The sequence below is a fragment of the Xyrauchen texanus genome, chromosome 20 (genome assembly GCF_025860055.1).
Source record: "Xyrauchen texanus isolate HMW12.3.18 chromosome 20, RBS_HiC_50CHRs, whole genome shotgun sequence".
Classification (NCBI taxonomy): Eukaryota; Metazoa; Chordata; class Actinopteri; order Cypriniformes; family Catostomidae; genus Xyrauchen; species Xyrauchen texanus.
The window spans coordinates 32,457,090-32,479,996 of NC_068295.1; the positions used below are offsets into that span (position 1 = coordinate 32,457,090).

At 37.2% G+C, this 22,907-nt stretch overlaps 1 protein-coding gene across 3 annotated transcripts; it reads left to right on the forward strand.

The window, feature by feature from the left end:
* Window positions 1–290: 290 nt before the first annotated feature.
* On the forward strand, window positions 291–22,784 carry LOC127660289 (BAG family molecular chaperone regulator 5-like). Of its 3 annotated transcripts, none has more exons than XM_052150422.1 (5): window positions 291–430; window positions 7,302–7,587; window positions 7,787–8,215; window positions 10,887–11,110; window positions 15,600–22,784. In XM_052150422.1, the coding sequence occupies exons 1-5, from the start codon at window positions 408–410 to the stop codon at window positions 16,123–16,125; spliced, it is 1,488 nt and encodes a 495-aa protein (XP_052006382.1). In that variant the 5' UTR covers window positions 291–407; the 3' UTR covers window positions 16,126–22,784. The 3 variants fall into 3 exon arrangements, with proteins under 3 accessions (XP_052006382.1, XP_052006381.1, XP_052006383.1); XM_052150421.1 differs by lacking the exon at window positions 291–430 and adding an exon at window positions 968–1,121; XM_052150423.1 differs by lacking the exon at window positions 291–430 and adding an exon at window positions 5,460–5,542.
* Window positions 22,785–22,907: the final 123 nt, after the last annotated feature.

Below are 22,907 nucleotides of genomic sequence, written 5' to 3' on the forward strand. Positions count from 1 at the left end.
TCTTAAAAAATATATTTAAAAAAAAAACCCGTTAATTTATGATTTTCTGTAAATAGAATTTTATTGAAATGTATATTTACAAAATATATAAATTACATATTTTGAAACTCGCATTCTCCTTCCGTTTTTAATCAAACTGGACGACCAAATTATTCCGCGAGTTACTAAATAGCAACATACTATGGCAATTTCAGATTATAAAATCTTGATATTTGGCACTTGTTTAAAATCTGTATATTTATTTATGACACTTTTTTTATTTATTTATATTTTAATACATTCAAACTTCTCGTAACCCCAACATGCGTTCTCGTTTTCCCAGCAGGTTCATATCATGCGACATGCATCGCCGGTGTTTGTTTGTAAATGATAAATTGCGTTGTTTTCAACTGTAAACAGGCGCACCAATGGCTGTCCGCTGGTTATGCAGGTAGGATGGACAGTCCGTTGAAAAATCCTGTTTAATGAGAATGTGTTTCTGATAATGTCCTATGTATATATAAACTCCATTATGAATTATTGTGATCTTTTAAATAGATCCGCTACTGCCACATCAGCAGTTCTTTGTTTGATTGAAAGGGACGCGATTATTTCCAGCGAATTGTGTCGTTTTCAAATGTTTCGCTCAACTCCGCTACTACGTTTACAGCAGAATCGTTGACGTTATTGTGCTTAAAAGATTAAACCACTTTGTGTTGTGGAAGGGAGCTCACATTTTGACTTACCCGCTTACATGTCATCAAAAATTCAAATGGAGGTGTGTCAGTCCTTTTCGTAAACACATAAAAATGTGTCACACATACTTTACGCGCGAGAATATTTTATTTGCTCATCGCGTGTACACCGTCATGTTGAATATTATACTGGAGCAGTGCCCCCACCTGATGTGAGAAATGGTCTCCCCAGTTTTGAGCTTTTAGATGAGGGAGGGGCAGGAATCCAGTCCATACCGATGTAATGCTGCTTCTGCTGCTCTAAATCCTAGTCTGTGCCAGTGGTATTTTAACTCAGCGATCTAGAAATTACTGGACTGTTGCCACGCGCGAATTATTACAGTAGCTTAATTGATGGAAACGGAGCTCGCGAGACATGTGCGCGAACGTTTTCGGCGCGTTGAAAAGGTGAGAAACCTCCTGCGCATCTCGGAAGGTGGTGAGACATGGTTGTGTCGTGTCGGGTAGGATTGGCAGGTGTTCGGAAGCAATATAAATGTCCTTCGATGGTGGTTTCATTCATGTAAATGCAGGGACGGCGTGAAATTGTGTTGGTGAGACTTTTGCAGTTTTTGTATTAGATACTCAACCTTATAAATTGTAAACTTCATATTATATATTCTATACAGGTATAAGTCACAATTTATGATGGTGATGATGAGACGTGCATTGCATACATCTGCAATGAACAGAAGACAATTGTAGTTTATCCCGCCAGTAACATCAGCATCATAGCTGCTGTGGATCATTCCAGAATCTGAGCTCCCTCCCTGTAATGTTGATGCTGAAGTTTTAAAGGAATAGTTCACACAGAATTTAAAGTTTTGTCATTATTTGCTCACCCTCGTGTCATTCCAAACTCTTATGCTGTTATTCTTTTTGTTGAGCACAGGAGAAATTGTGAAGAATCTTCGTGAGGCTCTTATCCAAACAATTTCAGTTCTTAATGACTACTGCCATGTTCTTAAAGGGACTAAACACCATTAAAATAGTCCATGTGACTTGCTCACTGTATTCCAATTCTTGTGAAGGCTTACAATAGCTTTGTGTAAGGAACAGACCAAAAGTTTATGTTGTAATTCACTGAAAATGTTCCTCTCTGCTGCAGCTCTCCAGTCTTGTTATACATTAAACATTTTCAAACTGACTCACTCTTATTCAGTTACGACACACGAGAACCAATGGCGTTTGTCGTCCAAATTTTTTTTTTACATGATAATATTTCAGAGCTTCGGTGGAAATGAAGAATGTGACCGTGAATAGCGATTTAATTCAGTCTGATCCTCACACAAAAATATTGTAATGGGCCATTCACACCAAACATTTTTTTCCTCTAAAAAAAATAACTAGACCCAGCACCATGAATAGAGCAGAAAGCAGGTTTCTCAAGACCAGACTGATCTCACTGTGGAGTCGGGAAACAGTAGGTTGACCTTTCTTTAGCTAAAATCGCTTTGTGCTTATAGGAATTCAAAATACTGCCTTGTTGGGTGTATGTGTACGTGTTACCTCCATTTTCTGGGTGTAATGTCCACAGAGGGGTGCCAAAAACGAGTTATTTTTAGCTGTACAGGAATGCATATTTTCTTCACTGTAATCCCCGAACCCAAACCTAAACCTAACCATCAGTGGAGTAAAAATATAATGTTAGAAGGGAAAATGCAACCTCCTAATCATGCTTGTCACTGATTATGCGACTGCGATTACTTCCTTGTTGCAGTGCAGGATCTGAACCCAGGTCTCCAATGCTCCTGACGCAACGCACTTCCATTCACGGTAAACACACTGGAGCCTATGCAAAAATGTGTGATTGGAGAAGTTGCTTGTTAAGGATGCTCCGAACAGGATTTTTATTGCCGATACTGATCAACGAACTTCTTGTCACCTGATTGGCTGTTACTGTTCCCAATCTTTTTACCGATTTCACCTTTTATCAGGATCTCCGTCATAACTGGCTATATGTATGCTTTCTGTGCATTGTCACTGTTAATAGAATTTTCCTCATATAAATTTGCCTACTTTCTGCTGACAAAAAAAAAAAGGTTAAAAGGCTTGTTAAAAGATATTCTTTAAATAAGACTTTAAAACAAGTATAGGCTAACAAAATAAATAGCCCTATAAAAATGAAGCTTAAGTGTCAAACTGATGTATTTAAACTAAATGTGACATATTTGGTTGATTCATTGTCATTGTTTCATATTATTATTATTCTTTATTTTATTTCAGTTATATTTTTGCATTATATTTAATACATTTTTATTGTGGTATATTAATATTATATAAAAAAAATTATTATATTTATAAATTCCTTCCATGCATTTTCATTTAGTGGGATGAATTTATTAATAGTTAATTTTTCACTGCAGCTTGAACTTTAATTAGGGGAGAGTACGCTTTCTCATGAGGAAGTGAGTAAAAAAAAACGGAGAAAGAGCACATGTTTCTGGACTCTGCAGGTGCTACTATTGTTAATGCCATTTAATTGGGAGATATTTAATAAAGATTTATGAGTTACACCACATCTTGTAACTCACGTTATTACTGAGATGCCTATGATTGGCAGAGACTAAGACGCTGCCGCAGTTAACGAAAATAAGGACCGCTTCACAGCTCGTGTTGGATTTCCCTTTGCCTTGTGGAGTGTGAAATTGCATTAACACATCACACTCTGTGATGCCATGACAGTGCTTCTGAAGTCTTAAAGGAGCCACACATCTTTTGCAACATGAGCGATCGGTTTATGAGTTCGGCCAAATTATCGATCACCGATTGAGTCATAGGATGGGAGTATCAGCCGATACCAATTGGTGGCCGATCGAGCCGAGCATCCCTAGTGCTTGTCGGTGAGTCAGCATAATGTGGCTGATCCTAGGGTACTGAAACTCTCGGAAACAACATGCCGACTTCCTGTGTGATCGTGTTGCCGATATCCATTTTACTTGTAAATTACTCATTCTGTATATTTCCAAAAGTTTCATGAATGAGGCCAATTTATTAGAAAAACAAAAGCTTTTCTGTGAAAGTGTTTTAGAAAGTAACTTCAAAGAAATGAGTAAAGCAATTAATCTGTAAAGTCCTTTGTCTGATTAGAATTTTATAGTTGTAATTTGTAGTGAATTATTTTTTTGAGGAACTTACCCAACAGTGGTTACTGTGAGCCGTCACTGGATATTCTTAAAAGATTTTGTGTTCTTTGTAAAAAGAATAGAAAAGATGCATATGGGTTCGAAAATACATGACGGTGAGTAAATAATGACCGAAATGTATTTTTGGCTTCACTATTGTTTGACCATGATGTGGGAGATTTCCATGAACTGTGAAAGAATGAGTGATTCATTTTATACCCACTAATAAGCTCTGGCATGGATGGCATTTTGCCTGCTTTGCTCCACTCAAATTTCATAATTCAAAGCTATTGTACTGAGCACATGTTTACTTGCCACCCTATAATCAGAGATCTTTCTGTGACCAATTTACTGCATTGCTGTAAAAAATAGAGGGGGTGAGACCGGAAGCTGGAAAGCAGGTGGAGCATCAGGACAGATGATGGGACTGACTCATCCTTAGCTGACCCTGCTTTCCTCCCTCTCCTAAAATCACGTCATGATGTCAAATGAATGTTGTATTATAGCTCTGCTGTGGGAAGCAGAAATTCAACAAGCTAGATAAACTATTTATGACACGTTCCCTCAAACATGTCTGAGTGTTTCCCACTCTCAGCCCCAAGATCAAGGAGTGTCCTTAAGGCTAAACATGATACAGCAATGTTTTCAATGTTTTTGTTAGATCGAAACACTTGTTGTGTAGTGCATATTTAGGGTGATGACAGTTTGCTTAAACAGGGTTTCCACAGTCATGAAAAACCTGCATCCAGGCCTATGAAGCCTTTTTAAACGTGTGATTTTCCAAGCATGGAAAAGTTCTGGAAGTAATTACAATTTAAAAAGTTATTGAAAAGTTGAAACTGTTTGAAAATGTAATTAGCTCGAGATTGCTCTTGCATAGAGTAAAACTAGCTTGCAAACTGTATATCTGATTTGTGAGTGAATAATTCAAGTCGATTCTTTTCAATGAATTGGTCGAGCTGGTTCACACATTGAATTTGGCTTAAACGGGCCTACTGTGTGTTCTCATTGTGTGCTTCTAAGTAAGGCTGCATAATCCTTTTTATTGACTCTGCCATTAGCATTCTTTCTCGTGAAGGTCTGCCTGTTCACTTGGTTATATAAACTCAAAGGATATCGTAACATCTGTAATTCTGGGGTATCAAAGCTTAACAATTAAAGTTGTCTAAATCGACATGTTTTCGATGTGTTACTACGTTTTGTTGCAGATTAACTTATGGGTATGCCACAAGTTATTGACATAATTGCTGTGGGTGAAGTTTGTTTCATGTAAAATTGAAAAGTCAAAATGATTTTCTGTAGTAAATAACAGTATCTGTGGCATGCAAAGTATATAACTCAGATTATTCTTTTCACTTATCATTTAAGATCATGTAATGTTAAGCAAAGAACTAACCCTAACCTTATTTTTGAAATAAGGTACACGTATGCTGCAATTTTGCTGCAATGTTGGTAAATGCCTTTTATCAAGTCAGTGTGCAAATGGACACTGTCTCTTTAAGGACCATGAATATGACCTAACCTATCTGTGATGTCATAGGCACTTTCCTGGGGAATAGCAGCAGTTAGCTGCCAGTAAAATATTTTCAGAGGACTTTAAATCTGCAGAGGTAAGATCACGGTGAATGGGCTGTAATCAATGAAGTGAGTCTCCTTGTAAGGACACTTTATTTCCCACTGGACTTCCCCTCTGCTGCTGGGTTTGTAAGTCTTGTTGGTCTGATAACACCTGCTAGTTATATTGTGCCACTTTTTAATGGTTAATCTCATGGCGAAAAGATGTTTGTTCTTCAACATAGCCACATTGTGTTATGACACCACCAGGTAGGAAAGTTGTGTTTCCTGAAATGCAAATATGTAATTCAAAATGAGCTCTTCCAGTTGGGACCTGACTGTTGCAGTCAAAATCACATTTGCCAGCGCTACATTGCTTTCATTACAGAAAGACAAAATGCTTGAGTTCCATTTTTTTTTTTGCAATAGATGAGCCGAATAAACCAGGTATATGAGCCTTCGGAATTTCAGAATCATCAGGAATTTATTGTCATTAACATTCCTGACATATCGTTGTTCATTTCTACTTCTTTAGTTTGCTTTTCAAGCATTGAGAGTTTTTTTTATCCTGTGGTCATGGCACTCCATGTGTCATGTTTGGTCATGTTATCATGGGTGTAGATAAAAAAACATTTGTCTGTGTCAGTCTTAGTCATCACAACTCTGCAACACCTATAACTTTTCTCACTTACATCCAGTATACAGATCCTCTTTCCTGCATTCCTCACAGATTCAATCGTCGTATGATCTTACCACATTCAGTAAAGGTGGATCCTAACTTTTTTCTGTTCTCGTTATTTTTTGTTTCTCACATCACTGCTGTTGCTACTCCAATGTATGTTGGCTTACAGAAAGTATTCTGGACTGAAAACCCTAATAAGTTCACTTAACTCAATTGAATGAGGAAACGTGTTCCCTCAATTTAATTAAGTAATGGCATCTATAAAACATGTGTAATTAAGTTTACTTGGGGATTGTAAAAATGTTACTTCTTAAGTTAAGGTAACTGGATCCAAGTAGACTTAACTCAGATTTGCTATTTAAATATTGTTGTTTCTACTTCATTTTAATTGAATGGACTCAAATTTAGGTCATACAATTACAGCTTAAATAATGAAATTTGCAACAAACAAAATATAAATAATACTACAAAATAGTTAAAATCTCTGAATTCTCAACAACTATTTAACCTCTTGAGACCAGAGTGTGACTGCTATGTGCATTTTTCATTTCCATTTTTATTTGTAACAAGATGCACCTAATAAGCAAGCAAAACAAATACACATTTCTAGAGCAAATGGTTTTACAAAGAATTGATAGCGGGACTTAGATGTGACATTTTAAATAATATCAAGCTATAGAAAGTCAGATTTATTTTCATAAAATGTTTTATGTTTCCAAAAATTTGAATAATTCATTCTGAATCAAAATAATGTATAATAATAATGTAAAATAGCTTGATGCAACGTAACGAATAGAACAAACCGTAGGTGTCTTCGGATGCGTTTTTCTTTTTTTCACTGACACTGTGTCCAAAAAACCTGATGATCCTGCACGAGACTGAAATAGCAGCAAGATGAAGTGCAACATTGAAAAAAACATCAGACAGACGAAAATAGTTTGAAAGACCCCTTAAGCTGCTTTCTGTCTGTCTTACTGTTGGTAAGAACAGGGTAACATAACCTTCAAAGTTAAATTACTTTCAGGCCAACATTGATGTTGTTTAACTTTCCTTTTCTATTTAATGTAAAATCCTACTTTACTAATTTGTTTTATTTTCCCTCGAATATATAAACGGCTTCTCTTCTACTTTTTTCCATATCACATCATATCACACTCACATCCCAACAGCATATGGTCATCATTTCCATAGCAGGTCTGACCGGCTTTAACTTTCTGTTTCTGTCAGCCTGTTTGGGAAACCCTTTGATGGTGGGAAGAGGACGATGGATCATGGCAGTCAGCAGCCACAGACTCAACAGATGCCAGGACCCTTTACAGGGCCCTTCCCAGGTTATGGAGGTCCCCAGGGCCCGTACCTTGGCCAGCACCCAGCACTGATACGGTTGGATGAAGTGCAGAAGGAGATTGCCTGTCTGGGACCACAAGTGTGCGCTTTCAATGGCCTGCAGAGTGACAGAGAATACAAAAGACTGGAGCGAGAGCTGACCAGACTACTACTAGAGGTCGATAAGGTCAGGAAACACTGTTAGATGGTCCATAAAGAAAATGTAGCAGATTAATATCTATTTGCGTGATTTCACACAGTCATGCTAACACAGCTTCTCTTTAGAAATGTTCAGATATCTTCAGACATTATGTCTTAAGATTCAGTTCAATTGAAGTTTGAAAAAATAATAAATGTAAAATTAAGCGTTATGTTTCCTGAACCAGGTGGAGACAGAGGGCCGGCCGGAGCTCCAGCAGCCTCGGAAGCGTGCAGCAGGAGAGGTGGAGGGTCTGCTTCGGTACTTGGAGGGAAACGCTACTCATCCATCGCGGCTGGCCATTGAGGAGCTGACCCAGGATGCACAGAGGCTGCTACATGAGGGGGTTGTGTTGCCGTTCCGGCAAGGCTTGGCTCTAGATGCATTTGAGATCAGTGAGGAGCTAGTGGATTCTGTGCAGGATGTGGCCATGCGGCTGGCTCAGGTGAAGACAGGTGGTAGCGTACCGCTCCGTAAGGCACGGTACAAGGCACTGACGCGGATCTGTGCTGTACAAGAAATACTGGAGGGTCGTGTACGCACTCATACACTGGCACTACCGCTGTCCGATGACACACATGAGGCTGTGCAGCATATTAATCAAGTCATGGCGCAGGTGAGTGGTATTTTGCAAAATAAATATTCATCTTTAAAATGTTAATATTACTGTAACAAGGGTTCAATGGAAAGGAGGAGGCAGGAACCAGATTACCAGTTAAAATTGTATTTAATTAAACAAAAAGACACAAACGTAAACACATGCTCTATCTCTCTCTAACTGCCGCATCTCGCCACGATCATCCCTCTTCTCAGCTGATTAGCCTGATCGAGGCCCTCCTCCTCATCACAATTACGAGGAATCAAAGTTTCCATGATCTTTTAAGATTCAAATATTGTACTATGAAAACTTAATAGAACATTTATAAATCACAACTGAAGTTTATTTTTAACAAGGTCAGGTCATCTTTATTTGTATAGCGCTTTTCACAACACGCATCGTTTCAAAGCAGCTTTACAGAAAATCATGCATTAACAGACAATGAAAATATAATATCTGTAATGTCTTAGTCATCATTGTGTAACTTCATTAAATATGATTGTAAATTGTGTATAAATACAAATAATTAAATAATAATTGTATTTAGACCCAGTGAGCAAGCCGAAGGTGATGGGTGCAAGGAACACAAAACTACATAAGATGTTGGTTAATGGTGAATAATAACCTTGGGAGAAACCAGACTCACTGTTGGGGCTAATTCCCCTTTGACTAAACAACATGAATATAATGCCAATATTAGTTATTTGTGTGCAGTTAGTGCAAGTCATGTTTTAAAATTAATAAACTAAGTGTTAAGGGTCAGTGTTATAACAAAGTGTGACAGAGCGGAGGGCGGGGCCGGGTCGTGATTATACACACCCGGTCTCGCTCGGAGGCTTAATTTGCCTGAAAAGGGACCAGGTGTGTATAATCACGACCCGGCCCCGCCCTCCGCCCTGTCACACAAAGATTTTGTATGAACTGTAAATCCATCCTGGATTAACTGTTCACATGGATGAATTGTCCTTTGTTAGTTGGCTGATGAAGGCTTTTGTTGGCAATTAATTGATCGTCTATGCATTCCATTTCAAGATTGGTCTTAGACCAAGGTGATGCAGGCTGAGATCAGTGAGGTGCATCGAAGTTCAACCGGCAGGACATTTCGATGAGGTCTATCCTAAGTCCAAGTTTCAGGCTGTGGCATATGAAGTATCCGATGTCTTTCAGTTGGAGTTGGTATCAGTTCATCCTCTTAAGTCCAGCGTAAAAGTCTGAAGTGATGTCTGGCTAGCACCGGGTATAGTTTGGCATCATCCCTCAGCGACATGTAGCAGTGGAGTCTGACACCAAGCAGGAACGGAGCTGGATCTGGCCAGCTCTGGTGACCTCAGGATATGAATCTCGGGGTTCAGACAGAGAAACAAATACAATAATATATTGCAGAGTTCTAGATTATGAGAAATGTTTCTGGTTCCGGCAGAACTAAATAAAGCAGCCTAATTGTGAGTCTATGGATAAATTAGGTGTATGCCTGGCTAAATAGACAAATCTTGAGTGTGTCTGCATCCCGAACAGTGTTAGGAAGACTATTACATATTTTTGGAGCCAAATAGGAAAATTATCTAACTCCTTTTGTAGATTTTGATATTCTAGGAATTATTAACAGGCCAGAATTCATTCATACTGAATGTGATGAAATATAGCATGACAGAAGGCCACTTAAGTACTGTGGACCTAGACCATTCAAAGCGCTGTGTGTAGTTAACAGAATTTTAAAATTAATACAGGTAGTCAATGTAACAGAAATTTAACAGGTAGTCAATGTAACAACGAAAGAATGGGCTAATATGATCATATTTCAGCTGCATTTTGAACCAATTGAAGTTTATTTATTGAACTTGCAGTACATCCTGCCAATAATGCATTAAAGTAATCTAGTCTTTAGGTCATGAACACATGAATTAGTGTTTCGGCATCAGCAACAGAGACCATGTGTCATAACTTAGCAATATTTCTGAGCTGGAAGAATACTGTTCTACAAACATTGGAAATTTTATTTTCAAAGGACAGATTGGTATCAAATATAACACATAATTTCTTGTCTTTAGAAGACGACATAACCGTACATCCATCAAGAGTCAAATTACATTTTAGCAGCTTATTTTTAGAAGTATTTGGTCCAATAATTAGTACCTCTGTTATGTTGGAATTAAGAAGGACATTTGTGGCCATCCAAACTTTGATTACACTTTGCTAATTTGGAGAATTGTGAAATTTTGTTGGGTTTAGAAAAAAATATAAAGTTGGTTATCATCTGCATAACAGTGCTTGCCACAATTCCTGATAATATTTCCCAAGGAAAAGGAAGCATGCTGTAAAATGGCAAAGGATAAAATGATGAACGTATAAGAAGAATAAGCAATGCTAAGCAGGCTAGCAAGCTACAAACACAGACTCGTGCCAATCGATCATTTCAGTCTGACCTTAAAGGGATAGTTTAGCCAAAAATAAAACAAATTCTCATCATATACTCACCCTCACGCCATCCCAAATTTGTCTGATTCTTTTTCCTCTGTAGAGAACAAACAAAGATTTTTAGAGGTCCATCCAATTTAAAAATAAAAATATAATTGGTAACAAAAGACTTTTTTAAAAAAATTTTTATCATGTTCTGATTTTAACCATGAAACAACTTAAACAATGCTGACATTAGGATAAAGAAAAGCTTAATTAAATTAATGTCATGTAGGTGAGTGGTGCCCGGTGCCAGGAAGTGGCTCTGCTGATGGGTCTCAGTGGACGTGACAGCTGTGCCCACCTGGCACGAATCCTTACAGAGCTGCTAGTGGAATTGGATGCCCTGGATGTGTCTAGTAATGTTGCTGTCAGGAATTACAGAAAACAAGTGGTGGAGGAGATCAATGGCCTGCTGAAACATCTGGACCTGGAGGGAGAGGGAAATGACACACGGAGGTAACACTACATACATACATAAACACAAACTAAAATATGTCAATATTTACTCATCCAGATGTAATTACAAACCAATGAACTGATACATATTTCTATGGAACACAAGAACAATTTCTGAAAATTCTTCATGCAACTCTCAAAAAAAAAAATTGACGTATATAAAAATATAGTATTGTAAAATCGAAAATGGACCGTTCCTGTGCATGTCCATTCATGCAATTTATTGTGTTCACTCTTTGTCTTCTGACAGCGATTGGCTGAGCAAAAGCAAAAACTGAGGCAGCAAAAACTTCCATCCACAAAGATGGAATTAACATCAAATTATGATTTACTACTGATGATTGATTTATTTATCTACTCGGCAACTAAACCTACTCTGAGCACTCATATTTATAACCTGACTGGAACAAATTGGATACCCCACAACCGAAATAAAAACTCATCGAAAACTGTATGAATTCATAAGTAACTTTTTTTTGTTTTTATTCAAACGGTTTCCATCTTGTGCTTTACAACATTGTTCTAACCATTCAAACAGCTAATGTTAGCATCATCTCCATCTTTTCACCAATGCTGCTCTCCAGTGCAGCAATTAGTTCAATTATCAAACCACTTGCTATTCAATTTGGGTTGTCTATATTTATTATACAATGACTATCTGTAATAATAGCATGTACTATATACACACCTTGGTTTTCTCTGTCAATGTTTTAAATCTGATTCTTTCTCTGCATATGTCCTGCCCATGAGGAGTGAGTGATTGTTTTTTTTATTTGACCTGTATAGGGTGCTATTATACTGTAAAACCAAGAAGTTCCAACTGTAGAATCCTCCAGCGCAAGACACGGAATAATCGGTGTGAATTTTTGCAGATAGTTACAAAATGCAACTATTGAAAAAGACAATATTTATTTTAAATAGCTCCTTTCACAAGCTCAGGGTCGCTTTACAATTTGCATATTTCATTGATATAATTAGATTGATACAAACACAAAAGTATCAAGACATCAATATCAAGTATCTGTTAAATCTGAGATTGTAAGTAAAAATGTCTAAAATAATATATGTTTTTAGTTGAGACTTGAAAGCAGTTAAAGAGGAGAAATTGCAAAGATTAAGAGGTAGTGATTTCCACAGTTTAGGAGCAAAAACACAGAATAACCTACCACCTACTGTGGCCAGTTAAAATCTAGGAACTGACAAAAGACCAAGTTCAGAGGATCTGAGAGACCAAGGTGGCAGATATGGGCGAAGTAAATCAGGAAAATAAGTTGAGGCAAGTCCATTTAAAGCCTTAAATGTTAGGAGGAGTACTTTGTATTTAATGTAAGATGCAACAGGCAGCCAGTGAAGATCACGCAGAAGATGTGTAATGTGTTCAGAACACTTAGTGAAGGTGAGGACTCTTGCTGCAGCATTCTGAACATATTGTAGCCTAGCAATGCTATTTTTGGTTAAGCCAACAAGTAGGGTATTGCAATAATCCAGGCATGATGTGATCAATGCATGTACTAGGGTTTTAGCATCAGCCAAGGTGAGAGAAGATCGGAGGTGTGCAATATTCCATAGATGGAAAAAGCATATTTAACGAGAATGGAAATGTGAGAATCAAAAGAAAGAGTTGAGTCAAATAGAATGCCAAGATTACAGACAGTGTGGGAGAGCTTGAAATGTACCCCATCAATGTCGATGTCCAACATTTTTACTTGATCATTAGTTCCAATTATCAGTATTTCAGTTTTATTTGTATTTAGTTTGAGGAAATTCATGACCATCCATTGTTAAATGAGTGAAGCAGAAGGTGAAGGTGAGTCAGAGCTGGCATCAGCGTAGCAGTGAAAGTTTAGGCCATGTTTATGGATGATGTGACCAAGTGGGAATAAATAGTAATGGTCTAAGGACTGAACCCTGTGGAACACCTTGTGTGAAAGGAGCAGTTTTAGATTTATACTTCTGTATAGTAATTAAATATGTTCTATCAGTGAGATGGGGAGAGTAAGATGTAAGCCAAGTGAGAGCTGAATCAGTGATGCCAATTTAACAGAGATGAGAGATAAGGATACCATGACAGACAGTGTCAAACTCTGAACTTAGATAAAGAAGAATTAAAATATTTGTAGGCCCAGAATCCACAGACAAGAGGATGTCATTAACTACCCAGTGAAGTGCCTTCTCAGTGCTGTGTGATGTGCGGAAACCAGACTGGTAAGGTTCATAAAGATTATTATTATAAGTGCAGTTGAGTGGCCAGTACTTTTTCTAAAAAAATTCTAAGAAAGGCAGATTTGATATAGGCCTGTAATTATTGAAATTTAAAGGGTCAAGATCAGTTTTCTTTAGAATTGGAGTGACAGCTGCTGTTCAAATCTACTGGAACTGTGGCAGAGGCTAGGCAACAGTTTATCAAATGTGTGATAGTAGATGAGATATCTGATACACACATTTTAAGTAGAGAAGTGGGAGCAGGGTCAAGTTGACAGGATGTAGAATTAGACTTCATAATTAGATCACTAACGGCAGAAAGATTGGTTGGAGTAAAGTGGACAGAAAGCAATTAGAGTGGGGTGACATTGACCCAGTGTGAAGAGTATTTAAGGTATCAGTTGTGAAGGACAAATAAATAGACTTTAACTTGTCTATGTAAAACTGAAGAAATCCATTCACAAGCTCATCCGAGCCAGAGACAGCATGTTCAGGAGGCTTCATGAGTTTGCTTAGAGTTTTAAAGAGTGCCTTAGGTCTGCATTTAGAGTTATTAATTAAAGAAGACATATGATGAGCGTGCTGTAGTTAGAGCAGCCTGATAGTTAAGCAGGTGTTCTGAGTAAGCCAAAGAGTGGACAGTAAGTCCAGATTTCTGGTACAGTCTTTCAAGGCAACAACCTGCATTTTTGTTAGCCCTGAGCTCAGGAGTGAACCAGGGAGCAGCACGAGTAGAGGGAACCAGTATGATCTTGACAGAAACATGTTTCTCAAGCAGACTGCTGATGGACAATGAGATGAGAGGTAATGTTGGGTTACAAATATGTTGGCTTAACTGAGATGAATGTACGGTAAGACAACAATTTTTTCGTACATGGTCCATTTGTGGGATGATTGAAACTAAAGTCTATGAATTTGTGGTCAGAGAAGACAAACTAAGAGCCAGAGCCAGAGACATTAGATAAGCCAGATGTACAAATAAGATCCAATGTATGATCGCTAGAGTTAGTTCAAATATTTACCTCATTTCATTTGCTTGAGCAGTATTTTAATTTATATTGAAATCACCAAGTACAATAACAGATGAAGGCATGGTACAGATAATAGTAAGTAATTCATTAAGTTCAGAGAAGAACTCAGGATGAGACTTTGGAGGTGGATAGATTAAGATGACTGACAATGATGTATGGCCAACCATTTTTAAGGCTAGACTAGATACTCAAAAGAGGAAACGCCATGAAACTCAGTCACGGAGATTTTAATATTCTCATGGCAAAGTACAGCCAGTCCTCCACCTCTATGTTGGATGCGGTCTAGAAAAATGTGTATATCCAGGTGGCGAAAGCAGGTTTAGATTAACAAAGTCATTGGGCACTTGCCATGTTTCAATAATATGAAGCATGTCCAGATTTTTGTCAGTGATTATGTCATGTAGACTTATGATTTGCCCATTAAATAGCAACAGTTTAACAAGGCACAGTGTAAATTTGAAGGTGTGATTTTGTGGCTGCCATAATGGGGATCAATGTGTAAAGATCTCCTATTACCATAATTAATGACATGATTCTATGGGGAAGGTTGAGATTTACGAGGGACCGGGATTTTCGAAAAAGATAATTGGTAAACAATTACCAATAATTGGTAAACAATTATCTTGTATACCAATTATCTTGGTGCCAATTAATCGATAAAATCGATATATCAGTCGGCCTCTAGTTCATAGTGACCACATCTGCCAAGCTCCAGAAAAAAACTCTTTAAAAGCACCATAAAGGTAGTCAGTGTGCTAAATTTCTGAATCCTCACAAAGAAAAGCTTTGTAGATTTGGAAGAAATGGACTGAAATTTATGTTAAGTTATTTCTGATAATCTTCCATTTTAGCAAAGCTCTGCAGTTGTATTCACATCTGATTCAAAAAATTATGCAAAATCCATTGGTTTCAGTTTGTATATGACAAATGGAGAATGACATTTAAAAGCTGCTTTGGATGGGTAGGTTTTTAGTGAAGAACTATTGAAATTTTGTTCCGTTCCTCAAAGAAAGCTGCCGTTCATGGTGTTTTTTCTCCTTTTGTGTTCCATGGAAAAAATAACAGCTTACAGGTTTGGAGCAACAGAAAGATGAGTAAATAATGACAGAATTGTTTTAGTTGTGGCTGAACTATTCCTTTTAAGACCTTAAGTAAAAGAAACAAAGCTGTTCAATTATACTGTCTCAGGTATTGTGTGTGGATTAGAGTTATTTTTTCTCTTTTCTATGTGTTAACTCAATTTATTATACCTCCAGGTATGATCTAGCTCAGAATGACTCAATTCGTGAAATCGAGGCAATTAGGGGGCGTGTCTCAGTGCTGCGAGAGGAGGTCCTTCGGTATGGGGGCGCAGGACAGGGGACAGAGCTACAAGGTCTCCTCACTCATCTTGATCAGGTGGAAACGGGCCGTAACCCCTGCATTCGGGAGGCTCGTCGGAGGGCTGTATTGGAAGTTCAGGCACTCATCACCTACCTAGACCTGCGGGAAGCCTTCGGGCATCGTAACCCAGGGCCAGAGGAGCCCCCGCCACATGCAGCTGTGTGGTGCGTTTTAGCCAGCCTGTGTGACCTGCAAGCTCAGGTGTTGGGATTTGACGGAAAGAGAGCTGACAAGAGTTACATGTTACTGGAAGAGCTACTGACCAAACAACTTCTGATTCTTGACGCTGTAGACCCTCAGGGTGACCAGGGGACAAAAGATGCACGGAAGCAAGCTGTTAAACACGCCCAGAATATCCTTAGTTACCTGGATATGAAGACGGATGAGTGGGAGTACTGAGAGGTCGAAAAGACTGTAGTATTGGAGAGATTTTCCTGAATAAAGAGCAGCAAGAAAGCTTTTGTTGCCTTGTGAACAAACAGATCAGGACATGGTATAGCAGATCCGAGGATGTAGGCCATTGGTGGAATTTGTATTTGTTTGTATATAAAAGACTTGGTGTATTGCTGTGGGCAGCAAGACTGTTATCCGTGATGCACTGCGGCTGCTGCTTTTGTTGGTCCTTTACAGGAACCTGAAAACAGCCTTTCTTCTGGCAGAAGGCAACCCAAATTCTACTGCACATGAAGTATTGTTTTCATGACAATAATAATTCCATGATCTTTTCAGTTGAATCAACTTTTGATTGGTGTGGTGTGGTGTGGTGCTAAGCCCTGTTTTGCTGACATACTTTTCTTCCTGCTGTACCACATGCCTGTGTGAAAGACATTAAGAATTTCAGTCTTTATCGCAGTGCGGACTCATCAGCTCTTCATTCCTGTCCTGTTAGTGTCATTAAGTAGCACACTTGTTCTGTTATAACCACAACAGGTAGTTCAACTGGACATTCGCAGATAATCACCCATAATGGATAAGGAGGTCCAAGTTATTGTTAATAGGTTAAATTTCTTCTCTAAATTGCACTTTCAAAGCCTGAGCTCCTCACAGTATAGTTATGAGCCAAATGTAAACAACATCTGACCCTAATCATGGGATTAACAATACTTTCACATCCAAAATATATATATATATATATATACATATATATATATATATACACACGTTTTTCCAGTTTACATAAAAATAAACATGTAATTGTCAAATCAAAGGATGTCCGTTTCACATTAAATAAGGGAGAGAGCAAAACTGTTACTGATTGTTTAAAGACATAGTTGGAAAAATCTAGTTTTGTCAGATTTATGTATAGAAGAGTGGGTCATGACTGTAGTGAGCTTTCAAGACGTACCCTCTTAGTAACGAAATAGAGGACAAAAAAGAGAAATTAGTTCACATGGTTTCTTTTCTTCTCCTTTGTTTTTGGCTGCAAGGCAAAAAGTGTCTCTGACAGCCACCAGAAAATAGCAGAGAGTGAATGTGTGCCTGTGGTTGTTGGAGGGAAAAAAGAAGTGTGTGCTATTTTAGTGGTGAGAGTGATCAAAGTGGACAGGGGTGTTCTAGGACATTTCCATTCCGGTATAGAAAGACAGCAAGCTATCAAACAGGCACTTGACAGTTGAATGTGACCCAAATCTGATTTTATCCCTCACATGTGACAGATGTGTTTTTCTTTTTGGATGACTGTAAGAACAGCAATAGTCATACTGAATCTGACATTTTCAATTCTGATTTGGGCCACTTTCATATGTGTATCTTTACTTGCAATATGACTTCATGAACAGTCTGGTAATAATTCATTAAATCATAAAATTGTACGTAAATATAACTCAACCTTCATCATATTTGCACATGTGATTTATGGTTGAATTATAAACCAAACTGTATGAATTGCACTACATGAAGTATTACACAGAAAGGAACTAAAATATACTATGTTTATTGAATGTAGTAGAATGTAGTAGCTTTTAACTGCAACAATTAGTGGTAAACCAATTTGTGTGGCTGTTAACTGGTCTAGCTGACATGCTTATGGCCAATACTGGAAATCTGAAAATGCCCCAAATATCAGCCAGTATTTATCAGTCGATCACTAGTAACATTAGAAAGTGATAATATAACATTTTAAATCGACTCGTCCCTCATTTAGTAAAAAAATAAATACATTTGCTGTTACAGTTAGACACCTACATTGGAAGTGAATGGGGTCAATACATAAATGTTACAATACACATTGTTTTAAAAGTATAGCCATTAGTTGTGAATATGTTGTGCTAACATGATTTTAGTGTGATAAAATGCTTACAACCTTATCTGTGTAAAGTTATATCTGATATTGCAGCTTCGTTGTTATGACAACATAATGGCAGTAAACAATGTAACTGGAAAATGCCATAACGCCGGTAAATTCCTTTATCACACTTTAAATTAATGTTAAGATTAATGTATACATTTGTGAATATACTTTATACTTGCGCCATTCACTTCCATTGTAAGTGCCTTTTTTAAATAAAAGAAGTCGATATATTATTTTTAGTGGTAATCATTATTATGCCAGAAATGCTGTCAATTTCAGCTTGTAGTGAACCTGAAACATTTCTTTAATGCTATTGTGTAGATTTTAGAATGGAAGTCCAAAGTTCTTTTCATTTTATATGATAATAAAACATGGTAATTTTTTTAATGATGTTTTGATGCAAGGGTTGGATGTTTTATGCATGCAAGCATTGGCTGTTCAGACCAGTGTCCGATAGGTCCACGCTTAACGTCACGTGACCAACTTCACAAAAGCATCTGATTTGAGCAGAAAATCTGCGTTTTGTCTTGTTATGTGAATGTAGCCTCTGCCTTTCCTCTTCTTTCTTTCTGCACTCTCCCATACTGCTCTCCTGGAAGAGTCTGTTAAAATCCACAGAGACTGTCCAAAAAAAATATAGGACTAGCTAGTGGTGGTTAAAAACCGCTGGACTTTCCTGTTCCTCTGTTTAAAATGGATCACAGAGGCTGTGTTCTGACAGGTGTTTGCCATAAACCTCTGCCAACACTGTGGCTAATGTTGAGCCTCAATTCTGGGTGAATTTTGGGTAAAATAGATATTTTGTTATCTACAGTGGACCCACAAAGTATTGGAGACTTTTGCCACAAAAGTCATGTACAGTATATGAACGTCTCTGCATTATATAACACAATATCAAACCAAGTAGCATTTATTTGAAAGATTTGGGCATTTAGATAAGGAGTTTGTTAGGTTTCAAATGATAAAACTATAGTGATATGGTTCAAAATTAAGCCAAAACTGTTTGGACACATTCTGGTTTTCAAACATTAGAGGAACATGCCCATAATTTATACACCTTTAATTACTTTGCTGGGACACCTGTGTGAACATCAATGGGAACTGACTTTGGCACCAGTTGGTTATATGTAATTGCAAAAATGTCTCAGAAAAGTGAAGTTAGTTATGGGAAAAGGTCTACCATCACTTTGATTTGATTTGATTCATTGTATCTAATGCATTGAAATTCATACATTTTAAGTGTGACCTAAGGGTCCAATTACTTTTTAGGGCCACTGTATAGCAAGCTGGGCTGATCATTTGCTCTTGAGATTTAACAAAGCCTTTCTCTTACTGGTCTTTGGTGCTGTCTGTGGGTTACAATGGAGTGTTCTGTATAAATTGGAATAGCGACTGTCATGTATTTGGTGTTTATTCTGGCTATTTCTCAACTGTATTGTCACTACTTTGCTCCAGATAAAAGCACTTTCAGTTGCTGTGAAGTAACACCACAATTATCACTATAGAAATGTGGTTGTCCTTGGAGTAGAAGCAAACACTCTTGTCAGAGGACACTGTGTTTGAAAGAGAACAGTAACTATAGGGTACAGTTGTGATGAGTGGTGCTGGAGCTGTGAAAATACAAAAAGAAGGGTAGTATAGAGCTGAGAGAAGCAAGAGGTGATGAGGTCATGGTCAGGATAAATCAATCCAGACTTGGACATCTGATGGCTTTGTCTGGCAGAGTCCCCTGTAATGGGCTGTGCGTCACCACTAGCAGTTAAGCTGAGAAGTCTACATCAGTCAAGGGGAAATACACACTCCAGCAGCACTTTTAAGCAATGGTGCACTAGGTGTTGGTGTAGTCTAGTTATTTTGTGAAACTCTTATAAACCCAGATACAGATGACATAGATACAGTATTGGCTATAATTAGCAATTTCTCACAGTGGCAGCAGCTCTGAAAAGAGTGTGCAACCACACTTAAAATGTTTGCAATATTTTCCAACATAACGCATATTAGCCACGTACTAATTGCAGATAAATACAGTTGTTACTCCTTTTCTGAGAACTTAATCTCATTCTTTACATGAAGGAACATAGTTATTTTAGTCATGACAACAATATATTTAAGGTAATTGATATTACAAACTGGTAGGTTTGTTCTTTGTGAACCATATCTGCTGCAAAGCAAGTACCAACACTTGCTACTGCAAGAAAAGTCCTGTGTTGAAAATGTAAGACATGCTGCTACACAATTAGACATGCAAACAATCCCTGTGAAGCAGATCTAGACCTGTGGTGCTGGGGATGAGGAGGGTTTCAGAGAGAAAACTATCATAGTGCACTCTAGTGAAACTGGCTTACCTGCAAACAACTGATGCAATTTAAATGTAAACAAAGAGAGAGAACACAAGTTGATTGGCTAACAGTTTATATTTCAAAGGACCTTTCAGCTCAGTCCATACAATATGCAAGCCGATTGCCTAAAAGATAACCTATTTAAAAGACTATTTAGAGTTTAATGACTGACCATAAGGCATTTTTACACCTGGCTCGGGACCTGGTGCATTTTCTCCCTTAGTTCGGTTCATTTGGACATGTATGAACACTGCAATCGTACTACCATCCGCACAAAAACATGAACAATATTCCAACATTTTTACTGGTTGACACATTTTTAAAGGATAACATTTTTATCAGTATATTAATCAGGGATGCAAACTACTCCCTTTCAGCTAGTCACCATTTCTGAAGCTACTTTGCACAAATTGTTTGGTAAAATGTTCTAAATTTTCCTTATTAAAATGACTTGTGCTATTTTAAGCCTAAACACTTAAAAAAAGCTTTTAAATACAACAAACAAATCAATGAAAATATGCATTTGGAACACCTACTATGACTCTCACCTTTTTCACCTCTCATGAGTTTGCATCCCTGATCAATGTGAGATAAATCCCGGAGGTCAAACATTCTGACCAGTGAGTGGACAATTTGCTCACGTGTGACTTTTTTGAACACCGTTTTGGTCCAGTTTTAAATGGTGCCTTGTAAAAGCAAAACTAGACCAAGTAGAATATGCAACATTTTACAATTTAAGCCCCTGTTTCGGAACAAATCAACAGCTACAGGTCTCAAAATGCCAGAATCGTTTATGGGAGTTACAACTGCATTTTACATCTAAATTTACTCTCGAAAAATTCAGCTAATGACAAGCACATGCGGGTGATTCTCACGGAACCGGCCTTTTTTTGTTGTTTTTTTTTTTTTTTTTTGCATAAAAAATAAAGCCTACATTTAGGACCATTACATTTTTTGACTTTATTTTCAGGACACATTTAACACCATTTCATTGTTGATTTTCATTACTGATATAATGCAATAACACAGGAGTAATACTATGATGTATAATATATACATATAGTATATTATTTTATCATCTTTTTTTTTCTTCATGTTGCAGTAATGAGAATAACATCATGAACATCTTTTTCACATTGTGGTACTAACAATCAGAGAGGAAAATGTACATAACTGTTGTGAAAATAATCTTAATGGCCCTGTAAAAAGGTGTCATTTTCTATATGCAAAATATAATTTCGTATTTGTTTCTAATCTTGATTTGAATTAAAATAGGACCAGTATATTTTCATTACAGGGTTTGTGAGAATCACCCTTTTACTTTAAATCCACATATGGTGTACATAACTGAACTTAAAATAACAGCTGCAAGACACCAAAACATTGCTATGCTTATCACTGTCAACCATCGCAATATTTTTGGAGTGACTCCTTTATTCTGTACACTCTGAACTATAATTAGGGGATTCACTCCTGTATTTAAATGCAGAAGGCACTTCTAACATTGACCATAATGTCCCCTTATTACATTTTGATAGGGGCATTACTTAACCAGACATTGCTCTATCCAAAATTCTCTGTAATAAAGCAAGACATTTTTACATTTGACATAGTGTAAATTGACATTATTAATTTACTACATTAGCAGCATTACGCCTTTTTTCTTATTTGTTATATTTTGCCTATGGCAATAAATGTCTTTATTAGTAGTGACATGGCTGATCTTTAAAGGCTGTCAGAATTGCCATTTGTCATGTATATAAAACTGGGCCATGCAATTTCAATAATCTGCTGAAGTCTTTGGTCAAATAAATTCGTTTTAGCCTTCCGCCCCTTGTTAAACTCAAGTTAATAAAACAAATAACAAAAAATCACAGCCCATTATACAATACCTGCAAGATCTAGAATATACTGATTGATATCCATATTTGTTTTATACTAAAGTTGATGCTTTGCTGTTTTTAACTTCCATTATCTTTACAAAAATTGCAACTCAGTAACTATAAACCAGGAAGAAGAAAAAAGAAAAACTTAGAGGGTAGTTCAAAACCATATGACTTACAAAAGAGACATTTTGAAGAAGGTTGACACTGCTTTTTTTTAAATGATGACAGTATAAAATTTTGGGTGAACTATTCCTTAAACTCAGTTCTACCTGAAAGCTTTTGGTTTTTCTTATCTGACTATATGACTGGAAGAATGTGTTTTTGTGGTGGCCTGTGAGGTTGTCTAAATGTTCCATGCTATTTCATATGTTTGATCCATTGAACTCATTTAGTCTTTGTTGATTGTGCCAGACTTACTGTTTGTGTATACTGTCTGTATTATGCTTATTCAAAAAAAGCACATCAAGTGTAAACTGCTGTGTGAATGCTTTGGTCAGTGGGTTTGTTTGGTTTTTACATGTGTACATTGCTAAATAAAAGATGTTGATCTGAAAATAACTTGTGTTTTTTGCCAAGGTATTAATAATGGCCAGAGATATTTCAACCTGTTTCCATAGCAACCCCTCACTGTTCATACAAAATGGTTATTATGGTAAAGTAATTTGA